General features: G+C 58.7%; 1 protein-coding gene across 4 annotated transcripts in view; it reads right to left on the reverse strand.

Annotated features, from left to right (window-relative positions):
* Nucleotides 1–1015: 1015 nt before the first annotated feature.
* TCF3 (transcription factor 3) overlaps nucleotides 1016–22490 on the reverse strand; it is a 39435-nt gene continuing 17960 nt past the window's right edge. Inside the window, exons 3-19 of one of the 4 annotated variants that reach the window (XM_008590620.1) lie at nucleotides 19583–19656; nucleotides 19245–19323; nucleotides 16860–16927; nucleotides 15320–15452; nucleotides 14496–14545; nucleotides 13038–13140; nucleotides 12793–12956; nucleotides 12575–12707; nucleotides 12148–12206; nucleotides 11970–12048; nucleotides 10842–10915; nucleotides 10346–10504; nucleotides 10143–10266; nucleotides 6526–6661; nucleotides 6197–6401; nucleotides 3962–3992; nucleotides 1016–3593 (exon numbers count right to left, since the gene is read on the reverse strand). In XM_008590620.1, coding sequence (XP_008588842.1) covers nucleotides 3451–3593; nucleotides 3962–3992; nucleotides 6197–6401; nucleotides 6526–6661; nucleotides 10143–10266; nucleotides 10346–10504; nucleotides 10842–10915; nucleotides 11970–12048; nucleotides 12148–12206; nucleotides 12575–12707; nucleotides 12793–12956; nucleotides 13038–13140; nucleotides 14496–14545; nucleotides 15320–15452; nucleotides 16860–16927; nucleotides 19245–19323; nucleotides 19583–19656 — 1814 coding nt within the window. In that variant the 3' untranslated portion in view covers nucleotides 1016–3450. Of the gene's footprint in view, nucleotides 3594–3961; nucleotides 4189–6196; nucleotides 6402–6525; nucleotides 6662–10142; nucleotides 10267–10345; nucleotides 10505–10841; nucleotides 10916–11969; nucleotides 12049–12147; nucleotides 12207–12574; nucleotides 12708–12792; nucleotides 12957–13037; nucleotides 13141–14495; nucleotides 14546–15319; nucleotides 15453–16859; nucleotides 16928–19244; nucleotides 19324–19582; nucleotides 19657–22490 lie in introns of all 4 variants that reach the window. The other 3 variants (XM_008590618.1, XM_008590619.1, XM_008590617.1) reach the window with 3 other exon arrangements.

The raw sequence follows: 22490 nt of genomic DNA on the forward strand, positions 1-22490 counted from the left end.
GGGAGATGTCTGAGGACATTTGTGGCTGTCATGACTGGGGGTGCTCCTGGCACAGAGTGGGTGGAGGCAGGGATGCTGCTCAGCAGCTGCAGTTCCCAGGACGCCCCACCACAGAGTCCACAGTGCCAAGGGGGACCGGTATTGTGTGGCTACAGGTCACACAGGAAAGAGAAAGTGCTATTTTAAGAGTTCTTTTCCGGCGTGAATTCACAGGCGACTGGGGTGCTGAGGAGCAGGCGGGACTCCCTCGGCCTCACCCCCTCCCTCTAGAAGGCAGCTGTGGCACCAGCAGGCACACCCTGGGGCCTGCACCCTCCCAGGTGGCCAGAAACGCATTCCTTCAACTTCCCCGAGATGGGCGAGTAGAGCCGTGTCCCCGTGCACAGACAGAGGGAGCTCCTGGGACCAGAGGAAGCCCTTGGGGCAAACCACAGTTGCTAACGGGCACTGAATTGGTGAGGCTGAGGGGAATGAACAGGCCCCCGACAGCATCTGCTGCGCCCCCTTCTGCCCCGGGAGCTGTGCCTGTGGTGTGCTGTGCAGGGCTCTGGTTGTGGAGGAAGTCGCAGGTACCCCACTCAGGAGCGTAGAGTGGATGCCACTGGCAGCTGGGAGCCATAGAAGCTTTCAGAGGGGGAGGGACAGGCTCAACACTGAGCAGACATGGGCAGCCCAGTGGACCAAGGCTGGAGGCAGGGGACCAGGGAGAAGCCAGGTGCAATAAAGGTCTGGAGCCCTGGAGGCCTGGATCATCCTCTTCCCCGGGGAGCCAATCCCATCCCACTTCTGAGTCACCCGGGGCCCTTGTCACAAGCGCAGGTATCCAGCCTCCCCCGCAGAGCTTTGGACCAGTGGTTCCAGAACGAGAAATCCGCACCAACAGGCACCCCACACCGCCAGACAGGCTGGGCCCTCATGATGGGGACACCGACAGCACCGTCTCAGGCCAAACCTCTCTGACCCCTCTCCCCATTCATTCATAAGCCACCTGAAAGATTCCGGGGGATAGCCGAAGATCGTTACAAAATGTCACATTTATTGCTACAGTGCTGTTACGTACAGGACAGGTCTCCAGAGCGACTTCAAAGAGGATCATTTAAAAATCCAAAATAATCCAGCCAGCTGTGTTGACATGTATAAAAAGTATTTTTCTTTAAAAAAAATTTTTTTAAACCAGTTATCTTTAGGCACTCAGAGCACAATTTCCCCCTCAAAACTGTGGTTATTCCCCATCCCCAATTGCTGTTCTTTTCTTGTGCTGGGTTAATCTCACTATATATAACTTAAATTATATATATAATACAGTCCCAAAGTCGACAGGGCCTCAGAGGCTCCTTGGCGGCTGCCCATCGGGACTTATGGGCAGGACCAGAAGCTAAAGAAGAAGGAAACCGAGGCAGGTTTGCTAAAAGAGACAAAACCCACATGGGGCAGGAAGTCACCGGGGCAGGAAGTCACCAAGACAGGAGCATTGGCCAGTTTCCCTCTGCCCGCTGACCTGTCCCGGGGGCAGACCCCAGGGCTGCTGAATGGGGAGGTGAGGGTCGCCAGCGCCTCGAGCTGGCCTTGGGGTCCCACTTGAACTTCCCATGGGCCTCAGCCTTGGGGAATTCCAGTCTGGGGAGGGGTGGCCAGGCGGTCCGGCTCTCCTGCAGGCAGCAGTGGGGGTCTTGGTAGAGACGCACGGGGGATGCTGGTGGGGTGAATGCAGCCAGCCTGGGGATCCATAAGGCCTTTATGCCAGGTGTGGGGGAAGGGAAAAGGAAGGCCCCCAGCAGTCCTGACCCACAGAGTGACCATCGCCATGGTTTGCTTGAGACCGAAGGGGTTCCAGGGACATTGAAACTTAAGTTTTAAGCCCAGGACAGTCCTGAGCAAACCGGGATGAGTCAGTCCCTCTCAGGACACGAGACCAGTAAGGAGGACTTGGAAAGAGGCCTGAGTACTGGGACACGAAGCAGATGGCCTGAGGTGGCCCACCCTTAGTCTTCCAGATGACATGGTTAGACAAACCACTGGGCACCTTCTGGGCCACAGAGAATCCACACCTTCCCCCTTGCTCTGGCCACACTCAACCTTGAGCCCTGTGCACGTGGCCAGGGCAGCAGGTGTGGCCCTGGGGTCAGGATGCTCCTCAGAGTGGGCGGAGGCTGATGGAGCCCCCTGGCAGCCTGTCCCTGCCAGGATGGCCATTCAGGGGCAGGGTTGATCCTGGTCCCCTCAAAGTCAGGTCCCCAGGTGAATGGAATGAAGAACAGGTAGTCCAGGGACACTCCCAGCACTGTGCTCTTGGGAGTGGTTTCTGTACCAGAGATCATTGGTCCCAACAAAGTCCCTCAGTTCAGAGACGTGCGGGTCCCAGGGAGGGATGTTGGGGTGCGGCAGGTGCCTTGGGGGCCAGAGCTGCCTTGACAAGGACCCTTGGCTGTGTCACCTGGAGGATCCCGACCTCCCAAGACCTCCCTTCCCCGCAAGACCAGGAGTGAGGGGTACTGATTGCTGAGGGTGGAGGAGGATGGAAAAGGGCCCAAAGGACACCTCCCACCAGGGAAAGGCCCCCAGCCCTTCACACAGAACAAAACCAAGAGAACACCGCCCCCCCCGCCATCTGAAAAGCAAAACATGAGCGAGAACCCCAGCCAGCCCCCGCCTGGGTTCTGTGCAGCGGCTTCCAGAGCAGAGGGGTGGGGGGACCTCAGGTTTCCATCCGGTCTTTTTAACACAACTTTTAATAATCTGGTTGATCATGAAATGCAACGCTCAGTTCTAGAAACAGCAGCAGAAATAGCAAGACATGAGACTTTTATACAAAAAAAATTGTTGCTTACAAAACATATGCAAAAAAAGCTTAAAAAAAAAAGACCAAAGGCATCATTCTCGCTAATTTTCTTCTACATTAAAAAAAAAAAAAATTGTAACTAATGTTCTTTTACTTTTCTTTAAAAAAAAGTCTGCTTAGGCACAATTTGCTGGTGGCTTTTGAAGAACAAGCCAGGTTTGCACAGCGTCTCCCTTGGGTGATATGTTTCGGTTCCTCTACGTTTTGTAGTTAAGGCATCTTTTTCTTTCTTTTCTGACATGTGTTTTGTTGCTTGCTTTCCGGTTTTGTTTACCAAAAAACAAAAAAAGCTCCTTTCCGTCCTGGCAGTGGAGCCAAGATACAGCTTCAGGATCCACGGGGCACGTCGCAGGGTGTCAAGGTGGCAGAGACTTGGGGAGCGGGACCAGCCAGGGAGCCCGTGGGCCTCCTGGACCCGGTGACCCCATCCCTCAGAGCCTCATTAGCTCAGGCATTGGGGCTCGATGCCAACGACGGCTGGCTGTGGGGTGCGGACCATCCGGCCCATTTCACGGATAAACACCTGACACCTCACGGGGCCGTTGTGGGTTACACCTGAGCCCAGGACGCAGGGCTGAGGCTGGGTCGTTCGTCCGGTGGCAGCATACCTCTCACATGTGCCCAGTGGGGTTGTGGGCCTCGCTCAGGCCCGGGTGGGCAGCAGAAAGCACCATCTGGGGGTCGCCGACCACACCTGACACCTTCTCCTCCTCTCGCCGCTTCAAGCAGGCCGCTTTGGGGTTCAGGTTACGCTCTGCGGGGAGGGGAAAGCACTGTGGGAGAGGGTCCCCAGGAGCAGTAGGATGGGAGGTGGCAGTGGGGGTGTTGGGGAGGGTGGGAGAGAGCACCAGACTGTGTGGCTGTTTCTTGCTCATCTCCTTCCTCAGGAAGGCTGTGGGGAGCCTGGGAGTGTCGTAAAGAAGAGCCCAAATTAGGGTGTGCCTGAGGTTCGTCGCATGGCCTGAATCCAGCCACTAAGAGAGAGGTGGACAGAGAAGGACCAGAGCCAGCCGGCATGGGTCTCCCGGCAAAGCGTGCTGCTGTGCAGAGGCCCCTGACATCTGTACACGGGCAGGGGGACAGGAGGACGGACGTTGGGGATGCCCTGGCCTGGGAGCCTACCTCGCACCTGCTGCTCCAGGCCCAGGATCACCTGCACGGCCTGCTGCAGGATGAGAAGTTTGGTCTGCGCTTTGTCCGACTTGAGGTGCATCTGGCACATGCGCCCCAGCTCCCGGAAGGCCTCGTTAATATCCCGCACGCGCACCCGCTCCCGTGCGTTATTGGCCATGCGCCTCTCCCGGTCCCTCAGGTCTTTCTCCTCCAGGGACAGCACCTCCTCCGTACTGCTGGGTCACAGCATCGGGGCCTCTGTTAGTGACGTGATGGGGGCCAGCGGGTGGATGGGTGGGCAGGGCCGGGGTGTGGACAGGGTATCTGGCTGTGTGGGTGTGGGTGTGGGCAGTGGTGCGGGCCCACGTGCTGATGCGTGTGCACATCTGTGAGAACGGGCTCATCTGTGTGCACAAGGACTACGCTCCCATGGAGTGTAGCAGAGACCTGCAGCTGTGCGCCTTTCTGTGTGCGCAAGAGGCCGCGGGAGCGTGTGCCCTTGAACCCAGCTCTACGGAGGCTGTGTATATGGTGATGCCCAAGAAATGCCTTGACTGTTCCCAGGACATCTACATGAGGAGATGCAGGGCCTTGATTTCCCTGTCTGTGAATCTACAGGTCCTCCCTCATGCCAGCGCCCTAGGACAGGGCCAAAAAGGCAGGGGAGTCCCAGGGCCCCTGCCCTTCTCTCTACTCTGGAGATGACGACCTTCCCCATTCAGAGCAGCTACTTGCTGGGTAATGTGAGCTGGGTACGGCTGGGCCCCCCACAAGCCCAGGACTATGGACCCATGAGGAGCAAACCAGCCCACATCCTGTGATATCCCACACCCTGGTGGGGATCCTCAGAACCGTGTCCCCCGATGGCGGCCTCTGGCTGCCCCAAGAGCTGGGCCTGGAGGAGGCCCTCAGCCTCGGCAAGCCCTCTGCATGGGATGTGCAGTGTCAGGTCTCCAGGAAGCCTGCTGTCATCAGCACAGTGAGCAACCCCAGCTGCCGCTCTGGTTAACTGAGCACCTGGTCTGTACCAGGATGGTGCTGAGACCCCTTCTCATGCCAAGGAGTCCGAAATGGGAGATGAGACGCCTGCCTGTCAGGGGCCAGATCCCAGCACAGGCCTGTCTAGCTGTGTGGCTCTGAACAAGTGACTTCACTCTCTGTGCCTCAGTCTCCTCCTTGGGAGAATGGGTGCTAATCACCATTAGGGCTCCTGCTGCTCTGGGTCGCGGCAAAGATAAACCACATGGACAGAGGCTTGGCCCAGTGCCCAGAACTCCCCTGGTGGCCTGTCCTGCCCCCTGGGTGGGGGGTGCTGCCACTGCCCCACCCACCTGTCCCGCCTACCCCGGGGGCCTGAACCCATCCCTCCAGGTGGCGGCCCCGGAGCCCAGGACAAGCGCGCAGACCAAACTGACAGTGAGAATCGGAGGCTGGCATGTTCCCGTGGGTCTCTGTTCGTCCCTCAAGTCCCAACTGCGGGGCTTTGGGGGAGGAAAGGCCCTGTGGTCGCGGCCCCGGCCATTCCCGGTGCCCGGGCAGCAAGTGCGAGGTGAGGAGGGGCCGCCGGGAGGAGCAGAGGAGGCGCACGGGCTGGGATGGAGGGGACAGCGCGAGAGGCAGAGAGCAGAGAGGCAGGCTCAGGGACACGGCACGAGATGCACACCGCCGTGCAGATGCGGAAACCTCAGAGCCAGGGGACAGCAGGCAGGGTGGGCCGGGCTCCGGCTCCAGTCCAAGCAACAGTGCTGCATGAGAGAAAGGGTTAACGGGCCACGCAGGAGAGGAAGGAGTTAAGAGGCTGCAGCAGGAGTGGGGGAGGGGAAGGCGGAGCCAAGTCATATCTGGGGGTGGGCGTGGGGTCCTCTCCATCCTCCATTCTCACCCAGCCCTGGGGACGGGGGTGATGAACACCCACTCGCAGATGCAGAAACTGAGTCAGGGAGCAGGCCATGGGCTTGAGTGGCCCCACATGGCAGCTGCTGAGGGCCAACCATCCAGGGTGGTTTATGTACCACCTCAGGGGGCTGGGAGCCCCCCAAGTCAGCCTCTAGGCTTCCTGAGGAGGAAGGGCCAGGTGGGGGCTGCTGGGGTCCAGAAGGTGTCCGGCAGGGGACACTGAGGCCAGGCAAGGCAGTCAGGAGGGGACAGTCTGTGCGGGGAAGGGCTGGCTCCAGGAAGCAAGGGGACAGCGGGGGCGGGGCGGCCCCACTGCCCTCGCCCCTGCCGCTCCAGGTTGAGGATGACCGACACGGCCTGGTGCAGGATGAGCAGTTTGGTCTGGGGCTTCTCACTGTTGAGGTGCAGCTGGCACATGCGCCCCAGCTCCTTAAAAGCCTCATTGATGTCGCGGACCCGCAGCCGCTCGCGGGCATTATTGGCCACCCGGCGCTCCTTCTCCCGCTCGGCCTTCTGCTCTGGGGGGAGAAGGTCGTCCTCGTCCTCGTCTGGGCTACGGGGGAGGGGGCCGGGGGGCCAGAGGGAGACAGTGAGGTCGGGGAGATGCCCCGGCACAGGCGCGGGGCGTGCGTGTGCATCCTGGGGGGACGGGGCAGGGGCCAAGGAGGGGCTGGCACCTGGTCCGGGTCCGGGGGGCCTTCAGGTCCTTCTTCTCCTCCTCCGAGTTGTCGGCCACTGATGCATTTTCCTCATCTTCCTTCTCCTCCCGCTTGATGTCACCAGTGCCTGCTGCAGTGCCCGCTCGCCCCCGTCCTGCAACAGGCCTGGGTCAGGGCAGCGCCAGCCTGCAGGCCTACCTGACAAATCCCTTGTGCCCCTCGCGGGAGGGGCGTGAGCACTCCTGGAACAGCCTGGGCTTTGTTTGCAAGAACAAAACAAGCCACCACGCTGACCCCCAGAACAGGATCCCTACCTCACACCATATGCAGCTACCAATTCCAGACAGAGGACTGAAAAATGAGAGGCAAAACTTTACAGCCTTTCGAAGAAACACATGGAAATTCTCTTAAAATAGTGGGGAACTACTTAAAATACTAAAAGAGGTGTTTTCTTATTGGGAGAAGAAAGTCATTTAAGTTGTTTCTTTAAAAATATGAAATGAGGCTGGCCAGTTAGCTCAGTAGGTTAGAGCCTTATAACACCAAGGTCAAGGGTTTGGATCCTTGTAATGGCCAGCTGCCAAAAAGAAACGTGTAGTGATCAACGTGACTATATCAGAATTGAGGACTTCTGATTACCAGAAGATACCACCACCAAAGTACAAAGGTCAGCCACAGCACAGAAAATACTTGCCACAGGAGCTGGCCACATGTTTGGCTGGTTAGAGTGTGGTGCTGATAGTACCAAGGTCCAGGGTTCCATCCCTGTTACTGGCCAGCCACCAAGAAAAAAGAAGGTACTTGCCACCGACAAAGATATGTAACAAAGAACTGGTCTCCAAAATATATAACGAGCCCCTAGCAATCAACAAGACAAGGACAGGTAGCTCAATAGAAAAATGGGCAAAGCATACGAACGGGCATTTCAGAGACAAAGAAACCACACGTGGAAATCCACTTCCTCACAACAAAAGATTAAGGAAATGCCACTGAAAACCAAGAAGAGCTACCTTTTCACACCCATTAAGCTGGTAAACTTGAGAGGACTCAACTCAAAATACCACTCGTGGGAGGGCGAGGTGGTACAGCCACTCTAGAAAACCACCAGGCATTCCTTTGAAAAGGGAGACCCACGTGTATCGAGAAATTTCAGAACGTGATGACACACTCTCGTGCAAGTGCACTGGGAGACACGCACGAGAACATTCAGGCAGCACAAAAGCACTGAGTGAGAACCAACCTAACACCCCACGTCAGGGCCAGGGCCGCCCCACTGCAAGCAAACCAAGATGCAGAAGACCATGCCAGCAGGATGCCATCCTTAGAAAGCTCAGGCACTCCAAATGCAAGCCACATGGCTTAAAGGGACACGGTCAGGCTCACCTCAGTTACTCAGACACGCCGTCGGCAAAATGCCAACTGTGAGAAACAGACAAATCTCAAGGTACTGGCCAGTTTGCTTGGCAGGTTAGAGTGTAGTCTTGTAACACCAACATCAGGAGTTCAGACCCCGAACAGACCAGCCACCTCTCCCAATCCCCGCCCCCCAAAAAAAACTCTTAAGGAAAAGAAGGGAATAAAAAGACTACAGTCATGGTCCCTTCCCCCTCGGCACTGTGGACACTGGGGCCAGATCCTTCCCTGTGGTGGGGCGTCCTGGACACTGCAAGTGCTGCACCCACTCCATGCCAGGAGCACCCCCCAGTTGTGACAACCACAGATGTCCGCAGATGCTGTCTCCTGTCCCCTGGGGCAGAACTTCTGGCCTGAAGTGGTAAATCAAGAAACTCAAGAAGTACTGACTGGAGAAGTCAGACTGGCTGTTGAGGCCAGGGTCCGGGACCTGGATCTCAGTGATCCCACCTTCTCAGCGTCTCGTATCTCAGACGTTTAACAACCCCAAGGGCTGGCTCATTAACTTGGCTGGTTAGAGCTGATAACACCAAGGTTACGAGTTTGGATCCTTGTACTGCCCAGCCGCCAAAACAAAAACAAAAACAAAAACAAAAGATGAAACCCCCAACTATCCCAAGGCCCATGTCCAGATTTGCCCCCAAACCTGTTCCTCCCATCTCCTTCCTTATGTGAGTACCCAGCCCCACTGTTATGAGCTGCTCTGGCCAGAAATCCCAGGGCTGTCCTGATTCCCCTCCCACCCCACATCCTGTCCATCTGCATATCCTGTGGGCTCCACCTTCAGAACACCCAGAACCCACCCATGTCTCACCCCTCTGCAGCCCCACCTGGGCTGGACCCCAGCATCACTCCCGGATCAGCCCCGTTGCCACCACGGTCTGTTCTCCCTGCAGCCACCAGAGGGCGCCTGTGATTACTGAGTCAGACACATCTGTCCTCTGCCAACAGTCCTCCACCCAGAACCCACCCATGTCTCACCCCTCTGCAGCCCCACCTGGGCTGGACCCCAGCATCACTCCCGGATCAGCACCGTTGCCACCACGGTCTGTTCTCCCTGCAGCCACCAGAGGGCGCCTGTGATTACTGAGTCAGACACATCTGTCCTCTGCCAACAGTCCTCCATGGCTCCCACCTCCCTCAGGGTAGAAGCCCAAGTCCTCCCCGTGGCCACAGGACCCTGCACGACCTGCCCCGTTCCCTCCCTGCCCCCCCCGTCACTCTGCTCCAGCCACACGGGCCTCCTCGCTGTTCCTCCAACATGTCAGACTTGGTCCTGCCCCAGGACCTTTGCACAGTCTGTGCCCACTGCTCAGATCACTCTTCCCCCAGGCACCTGCCTGTTTTCTCCTCCTCCCAGGCTCTGCTCAACCATCACCTTCTTGCCTCCCAGACCACCGTCTTTAAAACTACAAAACCCCCCTCGCAACCCTCTCCCCCATCCTTGCCCTGGCACTGGTCCTGCAGTGAGCTCACCACCTCCTGCCCAGAGAGGCTTCGTATGTTTCCTTCCCTGTGCCCAGTACTTGCAACAGCGCCAGGGTCACAGTGGACACCACACACATGCCTGTCATGGGAGTTCAGTCAATGGTGCCTGTTGAACGTGTGCGTGAAGAGGTGGTGGCCTCGAAGCCATGAGAACCAGCTGCTCGGAGGCCAATGCCATTGACCACTGGCCCCACCTTCCCTCCCAAAGACGCTGACTGGGGTATCCTGTGTCCCTGGGTGTCCACAAGGGAGACTGCACCCATCCCAAGGTGCCGCCCGAGAAGTGGGGGGACCCCTTCCCTCCCCACATGATAAAGGAGCTGCCCTGCTGGGATCCTGGGTGCCCTGTCCCGGGTCCCAATCCCTGTAAGAGTGAATGACAGCAGATGGACTAGGTGACACTTTATGTCCCTGGGGTATCCCCCGACTCCCACAGCACCTCAGTTTCCCCTGCTGGAAATGGGGTCAGACAGTCCTGAGCCCGCAGGCTGCTGTGAAGGTTTGGCAGGTGGCATGGAGGCCGAGTCACAGCCCTGTGCCTGGCAGGGAGAGGGCTCTTGGCCAGCGGGCAGTTACTGGTCCCTTGGTGACAAGAGACTCTGCTGTCCCCCATTTTCCAGAGAAGGTAAGTGGCTCAGAGGGGAGTGACGATTGCCGCTGGGCCCCGCAGCAGGAACTGGGGAACAAGGGACCCCACAGCTCGGCGGATCCTGCCAGGCCCCAGAGGGACTTACCGCTGTAGGAGTCAGGTGGCCGCGAGAGCTCGGGGAGGCTACTGGGCTGGCTGGGGAGGGTCGCGTGTGAGTGCATGAGGCTGGCACTGCTCGCGAGACCATCCTCCGCGTGGCCGCCTCCTACCTGCGGACAGGGGAGGTGACATGTCAGTGCTGGGCTGGGGTCACCGCCGTACCTTGCCCTGCCCTGCCCCAGTGCTCACCAGGCCGGTGTGCCGCCCACTCAGCGGCAGGGGGCCCGTGAAGCCTGAGACCAGCGCCCCGTGGCCGGGCAGCAGCCCATGCATGTCGCCTGCTGAGCCCACGGCGTGGCTGCGGAGCACGTGGATGGCTTCGTCCAGGTGGTCTTCCATCTTGTTCTGCTGCAGGGGGGCAGGGCAGAGGAGCTGAGGGGCCTGGGCCACTGGGCCCCCGTCCCACCCCAACTACAGCCACTCTGGCACATAAGCATCAGATGGTCCCATTTCGCTCCTTCCCCAAGAAATCCAGTGTTTTGGACCAGCTCTAAATGTGTGCCTCTGCCCACTGCAGGGCCACAGCAACAGCTTTGGGCGTTATTCCCAAAAAACTAAATAGTTCCTTCTTCTCTGGGGGCATCTGCCCTTCTGCATGGTCTGCTGGTCACTCGGTGGACACAGGCCAAGCAACCCCCACCCTAGCTGAGGAAGGCGGAGTTTGCAGTGGGGCAGGAAAGCTCACCAGGCTGTGGAGACCCCCATCGTAGCTGGGTGATAAGGCACCAGGGGCTCCTGCTCGGGGCCACTGTGACGTCCCTGGAAGGGGCAGGAGGTGTGTGAATGGTAGAAAGACAGGCAGAGAGTGGACTCAGTCTGACCCTGGCTCTGCATCCCTGCTAGGTCACTATGGAGGAAAAAATCTGAATGGCCCGTAAGGCTGGCTGGGGAGGGCCTGTGTTGCCCAAAGTGGCCACACGGGGGTGCCTGCCACTCGCAAAGGCTGGGCACGGCTTTGAGTTCAAATCCCACCTCTCACTGGGCTGGGGGAGCTTTGGTTTCTTCATCTACAAAACCCAATCCCCTGAGGGAAGGCAGCTCAGAGGCACACAGAAGGTACCCCAGACAGTGGCTCCCCCTGTCCTGCCCCACCCTGGCTAACCCTCTCTGGAGTCCAGCAGCAGGCCAGGAAATGACTAACTCCAAGGGGACCGAACAGGCAAAATGAGAGTTCCTGAGGCTTCCACAGGACAGAGAGGAGGACTCGGGGGTATTTTTAACACAACTGTCAGGACTTTCAGAACCTCTGCTCTCACTGCCCCTCATGCCCAGCTGATGCCCAGGAGCATCCCACCAGGGAAGGGAGGATCTGTCCCTTGCCAGAGCCAAGCACAGGGTATACAGCTGGCACCTAATTAATATCTGTCAGGTCAGCAGATGACAACCTTTGTCCTTTCCAGACTCCAGGCCAGAGCCTCAGCCCTGCTCCCTGGCTCTAGGGCCCTGGGCTCCGGCCCCAACTGGCTCCCATGTGACTGGGAGCTGCTGTGACGTGCCAGTTTCCCCTCAACTTCATGCAGGGTGAACTACCGAGTCCTGCCTGCTACCTTTTGTCTGTGATCTAACCTGGATGCCACCTCCCAGCCCGTTCTCACTACCTGGTTGTGTGCTGTGGCTCTGGAGGACTAGCTTGGATGCCACCTTCAGGGAACCTCCCTGGATTGCCCAAGGGCGCATGAGCTTGTGAGGGATCCCGCCCCACTGTCTCACTGCCTGACCCTCTGGAATGACCTGATCCTTCCCCACTTGCCTGCCTGAGCAGGAACGCAGGCACCAGACCTAGCCTCCCCCACCCCCAGCACCCTGCACAGACCTGCCAGACCCTGTGGGGAGCCCACGGGAGTCGAGGGGCTGGAGGAGAAGTTATTGCTTGAGTGATCTGGGGAGTAGATCTGCAACAGAGATGAAGAGAGAGACGGTGCAGTCAACAGACAGTCTCTTGGTGCCACTAGCCCGGCCTCCCCAGCCACCCCCAATACCCCGTGCCTCACCGAGGCCAGCGCCTTCCCGAGGGCATCCCCGGAGCTGCCGGCTGTGGTCCCACGAGAGCCTGTGTGAGAAGCGAGGTGAGGCCCAACCTCAGGGCTGCCTCCCTGATACCTAAGTCCAGCGCTGGGCAGGGCAGCCCTGGTCTCGGCTGGGTCTCTGCCCAACACCTGGATGCCTGCCCCATAGGGTGGAGGCTCTGGGGACAGGCAGGATCCTGGGTGAGCAAGACCCCTCTGAGCCTCAAGTTTCCCCAGCTCCTCAAAGAGCTGATTTTACACACTCCTATACCCACTGCACAGGGTGGGCCTGACACAAGGTAGGCGACATTAGTAACAATAAAGACCAGACTCCAGTACTCCCAGGAAAACACTCCTGCACCCACTGAGGTCAGGGGGCTACATCCCTGACCATACCCAGGGGTGGCCATACCCATGAGGCTGTCAGCCCCGCTGACAGGTGGCGTGTGGCTGGAGATGCTGCTGTAGGCAGCCCCAGCGGCCGAGGAGAAGCTGGACACGGCTGGGAGCCCACCATTCACCTCCGCTCCCTGCAGCTGGTAGCCCTGCAGTGGAGGCAGTGGAGATGGTGGAGGAGAGTGAGATAGGGCTGCCGCCAGCCCGCCCACCCGGCCCGGCCCCTGACCCTACCATGCGCTCGTGCAGGCCACCAAAGGCGCCCCCACTGCTGCTGCCCACAGAGCTGCCACCACCTGCAGGGAGGGGCAGGGGGGATGAGCCCCCACCCAGCATGGGCCCGAAGCCTGCCTGGCCTGGGGGACTCCAGAGCTCGGCTGAGGGGTGCAGGCTGCCATCTATGGAGAAAGAACAGTGAGGTGGAGGCAGGTGGTGGCCCCGGACCCTGTCCCAGCTGTCCCAGACAGGACCCCACATACCTGCCATGTAGAAGGGGGTGGGGTAGGTGCTGCTGGGGGTCTTGGCAGATGGGTAGGCAGCAGTTTCCCTGCCATAGTCGTCACCTGAGCTGGGTGGGTACACCTGTGGGTAGGCAGACCAGTCAACCTTCATCCCTTGACTGCCCCTTCCCAGTCCTGTCCCCACTCCTGGAAGACTGACCACTCACCACCCCATTTCCCTGTCCTGCTCTAAACCCTTTCCTCTAAAACCACTCTCGCTTTGGATAACTGCCAGACCCTCAGCCTGCAGTGTGGGCTTCTGAGAGCCCCCATCTCGCTCTACAGCTCCTTTTCTCACCCCCACCTCCTGCTTCCCCCCATTCCCCAAAGTTCTGGTCTCTTGCGCCAGAGGCCTTTGAAACTGGCCTCTGCCCAGAAGGCTTTTTCCCTCCTTAATCACGCAAACTCCTATTGACCCTCAAAAGCCCCAGCTCCAATGCCGCCAGCCCTTCCTTCTTCCATGTTCCCCATCTGGGATCAGTGCTGGAACCTTCCCAGGGCCCAGGTTGGACCACACAAGCCCCTGGGACCCCAGAGTCAGGGCCCTACGGTGACATGCAATGCTGGCTGCCCCCAAGCAGCACGGCACAGAGGTTCTATGAGCAGTGCCCACTCTGATCAGCCAGCGCTGCCTGGAACCATGAGGCCAGGCTCAACAGGGAAGCCTTGGGGTCCAGGGGTTCCGTCTGCCCTAGCACTGGAGGGCGCTCGGCTCTGGTGCTGCAGGAAATTGCAGTGGGAGGTAAGGGCAGGGGAAGACGGGGCCTGAAGGAGCAGGGAGAGGTGCAGAGTAGAGCCTTAAAGCAGAGTGAGTCTGACTGCGCCTTCCATCTACCCCAAACCTGGACCTGTGTGAGCTGGGGCAGCCCAGGGGAGGGGTGCGTGGCCAGCCTGTGGGCCCAGTGCAGGAAGCCAGGCAGAGGGGGCGGTGGCTGAGCCAGGGAATCCAGCAAACTGCCTTTTCTTCCAACGTGATTAAATAGCAGGAGTGTGGTGCTGCAAGCCACTGATGGCCCAGCACCATCTGCCGGGTCTGGCATCCTGCCAACCACAGAGTGGCAGGGATGGGCCCCTCCAAACCGGCCCAGAGGGCGGCTCCTTCCTGCGCTCTCTCACAGGACCCCCCTGCCCTTTCCAAGGAGGCCTCAGCCACAGGACTCAACTTTCTCTTGAAGCAAAAGAGATCATGGCTGGACCTCAGGAAGAACTTCCCTGACATGTCCTGGAGGTGGCCTCTGGTCAGAGCTGGGGCCTTAGGGCACATACTGGCTCAGCACCCACGAGGGGTCCACCCACATGCAGTGGGTCACATGAGCCCACATGCGGCCCGGCACCCCCACCAATGTGCTGTGATCTCTGGTGGGAAGGGCCCCCTGAGCCTCGGAGACATGAGAGGTGCGTGGCCCGTGGGGCACCCTGCTCCATCCCACAACTCACCGAGGACGGGAGACCCGGTGGCACCTTCCGTACCTTCTTGGGCTGCGTGTCTGTTGGGAGCAAAGAGAGAGCGGCACCCTCCAGCGGGCCCCACCCGCCCAGGACAGAGCCAGCCTGCCACCCCCCTGGGGACAGGGGCAGGGTGGTCATTAGAACAGCCTCTGCGCTACAGTCTGGAGAAAAGACCCTTGCATTTCCCACATAATAAAACCACTAAAAACTCCAAGTCCACCTACAAGAATTCAAAGATGCAAAAATACTATGCAAGGGTTGGGGCCACAGCCGCGTGCTGCCTCCTTGGTTTGTTCTCACTCTTAAACAAGGCTTCTTTCGTCAGTCTACTGAGAGCCACGATCCTCCACATTTTTGTGCGTTATGTTGGAGATTTTGCACAGTGCTGAGCCTCCCAGAGGAAAGGCGTATATCAGGGAAGCTGCATTCAGGCGCGAGCGACAGTGCCGCTGGCCATGAGCTCAACGTGAATGGATCAATGATAGACGTGAACTAAGGTGTCTCTAAACAGCCATGTGAAATGACAATGGGCATCCATGGGCTGATGATGCTGTCGTGACCGGAGGCTCACAGGAACCTAACCCTGGGTTTCTCCCAGGAGCAATGGCTCAGCACTGGCAGTGACTTCATGGACCAAAACGACTGCGAACAAGAACCGACCGTGCCTGCTTCTCTCTTAGGTCGCTGTCCAGCCCAAGCTCCCAGTGTCCAGCCAGGCCCCAGAAAGGCTGCCGATCCCCTTCCTGTCCCCTTAGCTAACAGGAGAACAAGCCGTGTCCCTCTTGCAACCTCCCTGGGTGGATCCCACTCACCCAGGCTGCCGTCCGCAGCCCTGCGCCGAGGGTTGCCAGGGTAGGAGCTGTAGTACTGGGAGCCACCCTTGATGCCTGGAGGGGATAGCGGCCCAGGGCTGCCGAGGGCCAGCTCGCCCGGCAGGAAGCCAGCCTGGGGGGTGGGAGGCAGGTCATCAGGAGGCCCCGGGTGGCCATCCACCCCCAGACCAATTCCAGTTTTAAAAAAAAAAAAACCAATTGCAAAGGCCAGCCCCAGGGACCCATCTGAGGGTGACTGTGCCCTCAGGCTGCTGCAGTTGGGGGGTGTCCCCTTCCACCTGCCCTGGATGTCCCTTTCGCAACACCTGCCCTGCTTCTCTGACCTGCAGCACTATGGACTGCAAGCCGCCCTGCTACGTACATGAAGACTGAGAAACAGAAACTGTTGCCGGTAAGTCTGAGAATGCAGCCTGGATTCCAGGAAGCTAAACGTGCAAAACTGCGACAGTGGCAGCGAGACCTAGTTGTTTTACCCTTTTAAAAAAAAAAACCTGCACGGTTAAATTTAGCATATGCGCATATGTGTGTCTGTAAGGGGCTTTCCTCCCTGGGGAGCAAGGGCCACCCTCAGCTCCCAGCACTGAGTCACGCGACGTCTCTGCATGGTCTGGGCTGTACGGCCCGGCTTGCCAGCCTGAACCCACTGTGTGGCTACCCTGGCGCCACCAGAGACCAGGGCTCAAGACCTAGTACTGCCCAGCTCTGCTTCTCCTGTCAGTGGTCCCGCTGCACCGTGTCTTTGCCTTCTTTACGTGGGCCCGTTTATGTCAGCTGTTCCGGGGGCGTAGGAGGGACTGTCGGGGTTGGCTGGGGTAACTTGGCCAGGGCCTGGTACCCAGCTGGTGCTCAATGATTGCAGCAGCCGGCCTGGAATAAAGGCTGGGCTCTGCCATGACATTCGGGAGTCACAGGTGGGGACAAGAATCAAATCCTCGGAGGAGAAGAGGACCTGAAGGGTGACCAGGACAGGTGGTCACACAGGGACCACTAAGGCTAGTCACTGTTCCTGTCAGCCTCACAAATTGGGGTCAGTGTGGATGAGAATTTCACCAGGGCTGGGCGCTTCTCACATGGGCTCCCTGGGTGGTCCCCACCTGTGAACGGCTGCTAAGTTGGCCTCAGTTTCTGTGTCTGCCACTCAGGGGTGGGCAGGCATCTCTGAGCCCCTCCAGCTGCACATGGTGTCCCCCCCAGACCTAGTGCCCAAGTAGGGGAGCCATGGGACAAGGGCTGTGGCCTCCCCTGGCCCTGCCCACCTCCTCCTCCTCCCCATCCACACTCGGCCAGCACAGACAGGGCTGGGGCCTATCTTAGCTGCCACTAGAGAGAACACGGCTAGGAAAGTTTCCACAGATCAGAAAGGAAATTGTCACAACACAGACACACACACACAAAAAGTAGAGGGTTGGGGGTGAGAGGCAGGGAGCCCAGCCTAGTCTGCGGCCCCTGGTCACCCTGAGCGAGTGGCTCCTGCCTGCGCCCGCCCCGCCCGCTGCTAGGTGCTGACGGGGCACCTCACCTGAGTCAAGCCACCAGCACCCGCGTCTCTCCCGAAGGTGGTGTAGGCACTCCGCTCGCCACCCTTGCCTGGAGGAAAGGAAGAAAGGAAAGTCACTTGGGAGTTGACCCCAAGCAGCATCTTCAGGGTCTGTTGGGGTCAACCCAGTGCCTGGCACATGTCTGTAGACAGCAGGAACTCGGTAGGGGTGTATGACTGAGAGAACCATGATGGGACACTGGCTTTCTCTGGGCCAGTCTCCTGGTTTGCCTGGTGACGGGCTTGGGGACACAAACAGGTCCCCAGATGATTGTGGGGCCAACTTGTACTCAGCATTCTGCAAACTCCAATGGGCTGGAGCCTGTCCTGCCAGGGCCCCACATGTACCCTTGCCATGGTGGTGAGACTAAGCCAAGCTCAGTCCAGCCTCAGCCTCTTGCTGCCTGTGCCTAAGCTTGATGGGCCCTGTCCTTCCAGAGCCTCAGTTTCCCTGCTCACAGTTGTGAGGTTCTGACTTCCTGGAGCATGGGACTCACCCGCATTCATCTGTTCCAGGAGACAGGCATGGGGGTCCCTCGTGGGAAACCCATGCGGAGCCTGTGGTCTTGTGTACACGCGACCGCCAGGTTCAGTACCCAGGCCCCGTGACACTCCGAGGTTCTCTGAGCTCCCTAGGACACAGGTTCTACTCCTAGCACTCAGCTGGGCCAACAGGGCAGCCCAGCCTTCCTGCCAGTGGTTAGTTCACCAACAAGCACGTGACTCCCACTTTGCTGGTGAGTACCTCCCTGGGGACGTCAATTCACACCCAAGGAGAATGAGCAGGGAGGCCTGGGGCTGTGCAGAGGACTCCTGCTGCTGCATGGGCCCCTGCATCCAGCCTTGCCTGAAGCAGGATCCCTGATTATTCAGGGCCTGAGCCATTTAAGTCCCCTTTTGGCTCAGACTGGGTGCCAAATGTGACCAAAGGGGAACGGTGAACAGCCACGCTGTGACCGAGAAGTCACAATGCTCCATCAAGTAACTGGAATTACTCTCAAACGAGAGGGAAAATTTCCCAATTACTTTATTTTAAAAATACAACAATTTCAGGGAGATTCCAGGAGCAAATACTGCTGGGGTCTGGTGTTCCTCCCTCGTTTCCTCATCACAGTGAGCCTATGGGAGGTGGGGAAGAGAGAGGCCACGCTTACCCCGTCACACCAGGTGCCCCAGGCCACATGCCACAATAGCGGCTACCAGCCCCAATCCATGGGTGAGGAAATGGGGGCTGGGGGAGGCTGGAGGTCCCGGAGCTGGTGAAAGGATGCTCCTTGCTGCTAGCCCCTTGGGACCCCCACCTGCCCTCTCCCAGCTCCTCAGCCGCAGGCCAGGCCCCACCTGCAGGAGCGTGTGGGGGACCGGGACAGGGCCACAGCTGAGCCCTGGGCACCGCTGAATAGGCCCAGCCATGGGAACTGCCCTGGCCACCCCCGGGCCACAGGAAGCATGAAGACTAGGAGGAAGGACAGCCAGAGGGAACCCAACCTCCCGCGGCGCAGAGGCCACCCCAGGCTACAGGGTGAGGCTGGGCCTCGCCTTCCTCAGCTGGGAAATGGGCACAAAACTCCTACCACACCTGTGGGGAGGGGAGGGTGGTGAGGCTCAGCAGGGAGCCTGCAGGGGTCACCTGGTGGGAAAAACAGCACACGGGACTACCATGCAGACCAGATGGTCCCTGGAGGATGGAGCCTTGGTCAGGCCCCGAGCAGTCACAGACCGTGGGATGGTCACTTCCTGCTGAGCCTCTGGGTGCTCACCTGCATCGGGGGCTGGGATATCACAAGGATCAGCACCAACTGGGTACCATGAGTACAGGTGGCTGCCTCCTACACGGAAGGTTCCGTGAGAATCCCTGTGTCCCACAGGTGAGGAAACTGAGGCTTGAGAGGAAATGGTGCTTGCCTGGGGTCCCCAGTGGGTAGAGCAGAACTTGGACCCAGGCCTGTCCAAGCCTTGGTTCTCTTGTTAAGATGATGACCCCCAGGGAGACAGGGTGGGTGGGCCGCAGAAGGGCCAGGACTCCTGAGTCTATTTCCCAGCAGGGCCCTGGCCAGTTCCTAATGACCACTCCCCTTAGAAGCAGGAGAGCCCCCCAACAACCCCAGGAGGGAAGTGGGGTGCAGAACTGCCTTCCTGCCTCCAACTCCCAGACAGAGAAACAGAGTCGCAGAGTTCCCACACCCAGGGGAGTCTGGGCCGTGTCCAGCTGCACTCTGCTCCGAGGCCGGGCAGAGGCTCTTGCTGCCAGTGATCTCTGAGTGGACATTCCGGAAGTGCCCAGGACTCCACTGCCCTGACCGCACCTCGAGGCCTACCATTTGTGCACCTATGGGAGAAGCCCCATGCTGGACGCCAGACACTCACCTCCAAGTCCGGGTCCCAGGAATGTGGACGAAGAGAGGCCACTGTGGGACTCACTGAAGTGGGCACCCTCACTGTAGGTCTAGGAGAGACAGGGTGGGGGTGAGCAGTGCCAGAGGCTTGGGGGTGGGGGGCCAGGGCCCACCCCTATTACAGCTGGGAGGCAAACATATTTTCTGTGCCAGACTCAGGACTCGAATGCGAGTCTCCAAGTCTGAACCCCCCCAGAAAACAGGTTGGCGTCTGACCCCCCCCCCCATTTTCTCTGCCTCCGTTCACTCATACACCCCCACCCCAGGCAAGGGAAACCCAGGATCTAGGGTCTCGCAGGGGTTTCTCACCCGGCTGGGGTCAAAGGATGAACTGTTCTGGTCACTGGTGCCCCAGGAGCCTGAGCTGGGCCGGTCATCAAGACCTGCAGGGCAAAAAGGAGAGCACTGGGGCCCACTCCCATCCCTGACTGGCTTTAAAGCCAGCTTTGGTCCCTGTGTCCTTCAGGTAAGCCTCACTGGACCCAGAGGGCTACTGGAGCCCTGCGTAACCAGCCCATCACGACACCATAGTCAGAAGCAAACACTCCAGACACGCTGGTTCTCAGTGTACCTACAGGTCTGCTACCTGTGTTGGCAACCTCCTACCCACTCTTCAAAGCCCCAGTCACCACGCCCACCCTGGGCAGAGGCTTCACTTCCATGCTGAGCCTCCTCCCCACTCTGGTCCAACCAGGACCACGTGGAGCTGGGGTGTCTGCATCAGGCACGATCTCTGACCTCTTCTGACCCTGGCAAGAGGCCCGCATGGACATCAGTGAGTGGGTGATGAACGCCACCAACGCAGGAAGCAGGGCCATCCTTTTGTTGAAATCACAGCAGTGGGTGCCAGAGACCAACCACCAGGCACTCGGCTGGCAGCCCTGCGAGGCTGGAACCAAATCCCCCTTAGACATCGGCATGGGCGGGGGCGAGGCTGACCCAGGGCTCCCGTTGCCTTTGAAGGAGGCCATAGGCCAGCAATGTGGCAGGAGTTAAACAGCACAAGGACAAGGACCTTGCTCCCAAGGGTGGGGTGGGGCAGGGTGGGGCTCTTATCTCTCTGAACACTCTCACAGGCAAACTGCCCGTCCAAGACTCCAGAATCTTCTGCACTGAGCAGGCAGTGCCTGCTTGGATCCTCCTGGGGCAGGTACTCTGTCCCCATCCATAGGGGGCCACAGAGCACTAAATGTAAGAGACCAGCCCCTGCGCTCCCTCAACCTGGCCACAGGGCCACGCTCCGCGCCTCGGTTTCCCTCTTCTGTAATGGGGTTACAAACAGACTTGACTTTGCAGGACTGGGGTGTCCATGGCCAACTTCTGAGGCCAGAGGCACCCCTAGAGTCAGGCTGCGGGGAGACAGGGCTGATGGGGCCTGACTCTGCCAGGCCCAACCTGGGGCTGCTCCCTCTCCACCCTGTGACCCCACACTGCAGCCACACACCCCGGCCAGCTCCTTTACCCCGCCCTTCTGCCCTCCCCTGCTCATCCCCACCAGAAACTTCTTTCAAATTGCATCCTTCTATTTCGGTGCCTTTGTGTTAACCATTCCCCTCGGGGAATTGGTGTTTAATTGCTGTTTAATTTGCATGGTTGTGCATATTAATTCCACACCTAATGAATATTCATATAGCTCATTTAGATTTTGTTTTCTAATCAAAAAATTTCCAATGTCTTTATGGGAGGGGGCTGGTATGCTGCCTAGGCGGGTAGGGGACGAGGCTCCTGGGGTCTCCAGAATCCACCCACCATTTGTCACTGGGTTTGGAGTGTCTGCACCCAAGATGCCAGATCCCCACTTGGCCCTGGGAGATGGGCTGGCTGGCTGTGTGAGCTTGGGCAGAGCACCAGCACCCTTTGGACCTCAGTTTCTCTCTACATCCCCTCCCCACCGGCCGCGGCCACCACCTGAGAAGCGAGTCCTTGCTCTTGTGCCCCCCACACCCAGGAGCATCTACAACATGCCCCTGCAGGCGCCAGGACCCTCGACCCCAAGATCGCAGCTGGGGTGAGCCTGAGTGAGAACTGGAATCTGGGAACCACCCACACCCACAGCCCTTGGCCTCCCCCTCCTAGAAATAACAAAAAAAAAGACAGTCCCTCCCCCACTGCCATTAATAGTTATTAAACACCCCCTGATTAATTACGCATTTTGATAACCCAGTCATGAATATTCATAATGCATTTCTTGTGACTGCTCTAATTGAAACTTATTAATAGGAAAAGACGTTGCTGTTGAATGTAATATTTCTATGGTTTCTCTTTTCTCCCCCTTAAATGCTGGAGTTGAACAGCTGAAGGACAGCACCCTGAAAAGAAGGCCTAGAGGCAGAGGGTGCAGAGGGCACTGGGGGGTTGAGTCACCCCGGAGCAGTTCAACCAGGGGTGATGAGGCCACCCACCTCCCCAGGTTGCTGCGAGGATTACGATGAACACTGCAGAGTGGTGGCTTCCTGGCCCTGGTCCCAGCTGGTCACCTCTTCACCCTGTGACTGTGGGCTGGCCTTTGCCTGATGTCCCATTTGAAAATGAGGATGGGGGCTTCAAGAGGCACTCAGTCAACACTGGTCAGGACCCAGGGCCCATATCCTGTGCTCGATTCCTTTGGCGGGGTTGGCAAACTGCAGCCGGCCCTCGGCCTGATTTTGTAAATGAAGTTTCATCAGCGCACAGCCACGCCCACGTGTCCACACGCTGTCTATGGCTGCTTTTGCAGAGTTGAGTGTTGTGAATAGAGACTATCTGGCCCTTTACAGACAAGGTCAGCCGACTGGGGGATGAAGGAAGATTGCCAGAGTTGGTTTTGGGTTTCTGCTGCCTCCATCCGAGCCTGATGAACAGACTTCAGTACCAGGAGTGGGTTACGGTGCTGGACAGGCAGATGTCATGGTAGACAGGAGCCCTGTGCACAGCCCTTTCCACTGCCCCCACCCCAAACACTTAGGCACACCACCAGGTTGGTCTGGCTTCAGACTGGCCTAGGGACTTCATCCTGCAGCCCCAGCTCTGGAGTGTGTCCCCTCACCTAGGTGCTCAGGAGAAAATCCTGGAGTCGTCCCGTCTCCTTCCCTCCCTTCCGTGGCCCACCACATGAGGCTTCACAACTGGTCAGTCTGACAGCTGCAGCCCTGGGTCAAGCCCAGTCCCCGCTGCAGTTCCTCCCCGGCCTCCTGCTGACCTGGCAGCTTCATGGAGCTTTTAGAAGGACAATCTAGTC

The sequence above is a fragment of the Galeopterus variegatus genome, unplaced genomic scaffold, assembly GCF_000696425.1.
Source record: "Galeopterus variegatus unplaced genomic scaffold, G_variegatus-3.0.2 Scaffold6230, whole genome shotgun sequence".
Classification (NCBI taxonomy): Eukaryota; Metazoa; Chordata; class Mammalia; order Dermoptera; family Cynocephalidae; genus Galeopterus; species Galeopterus variegatus.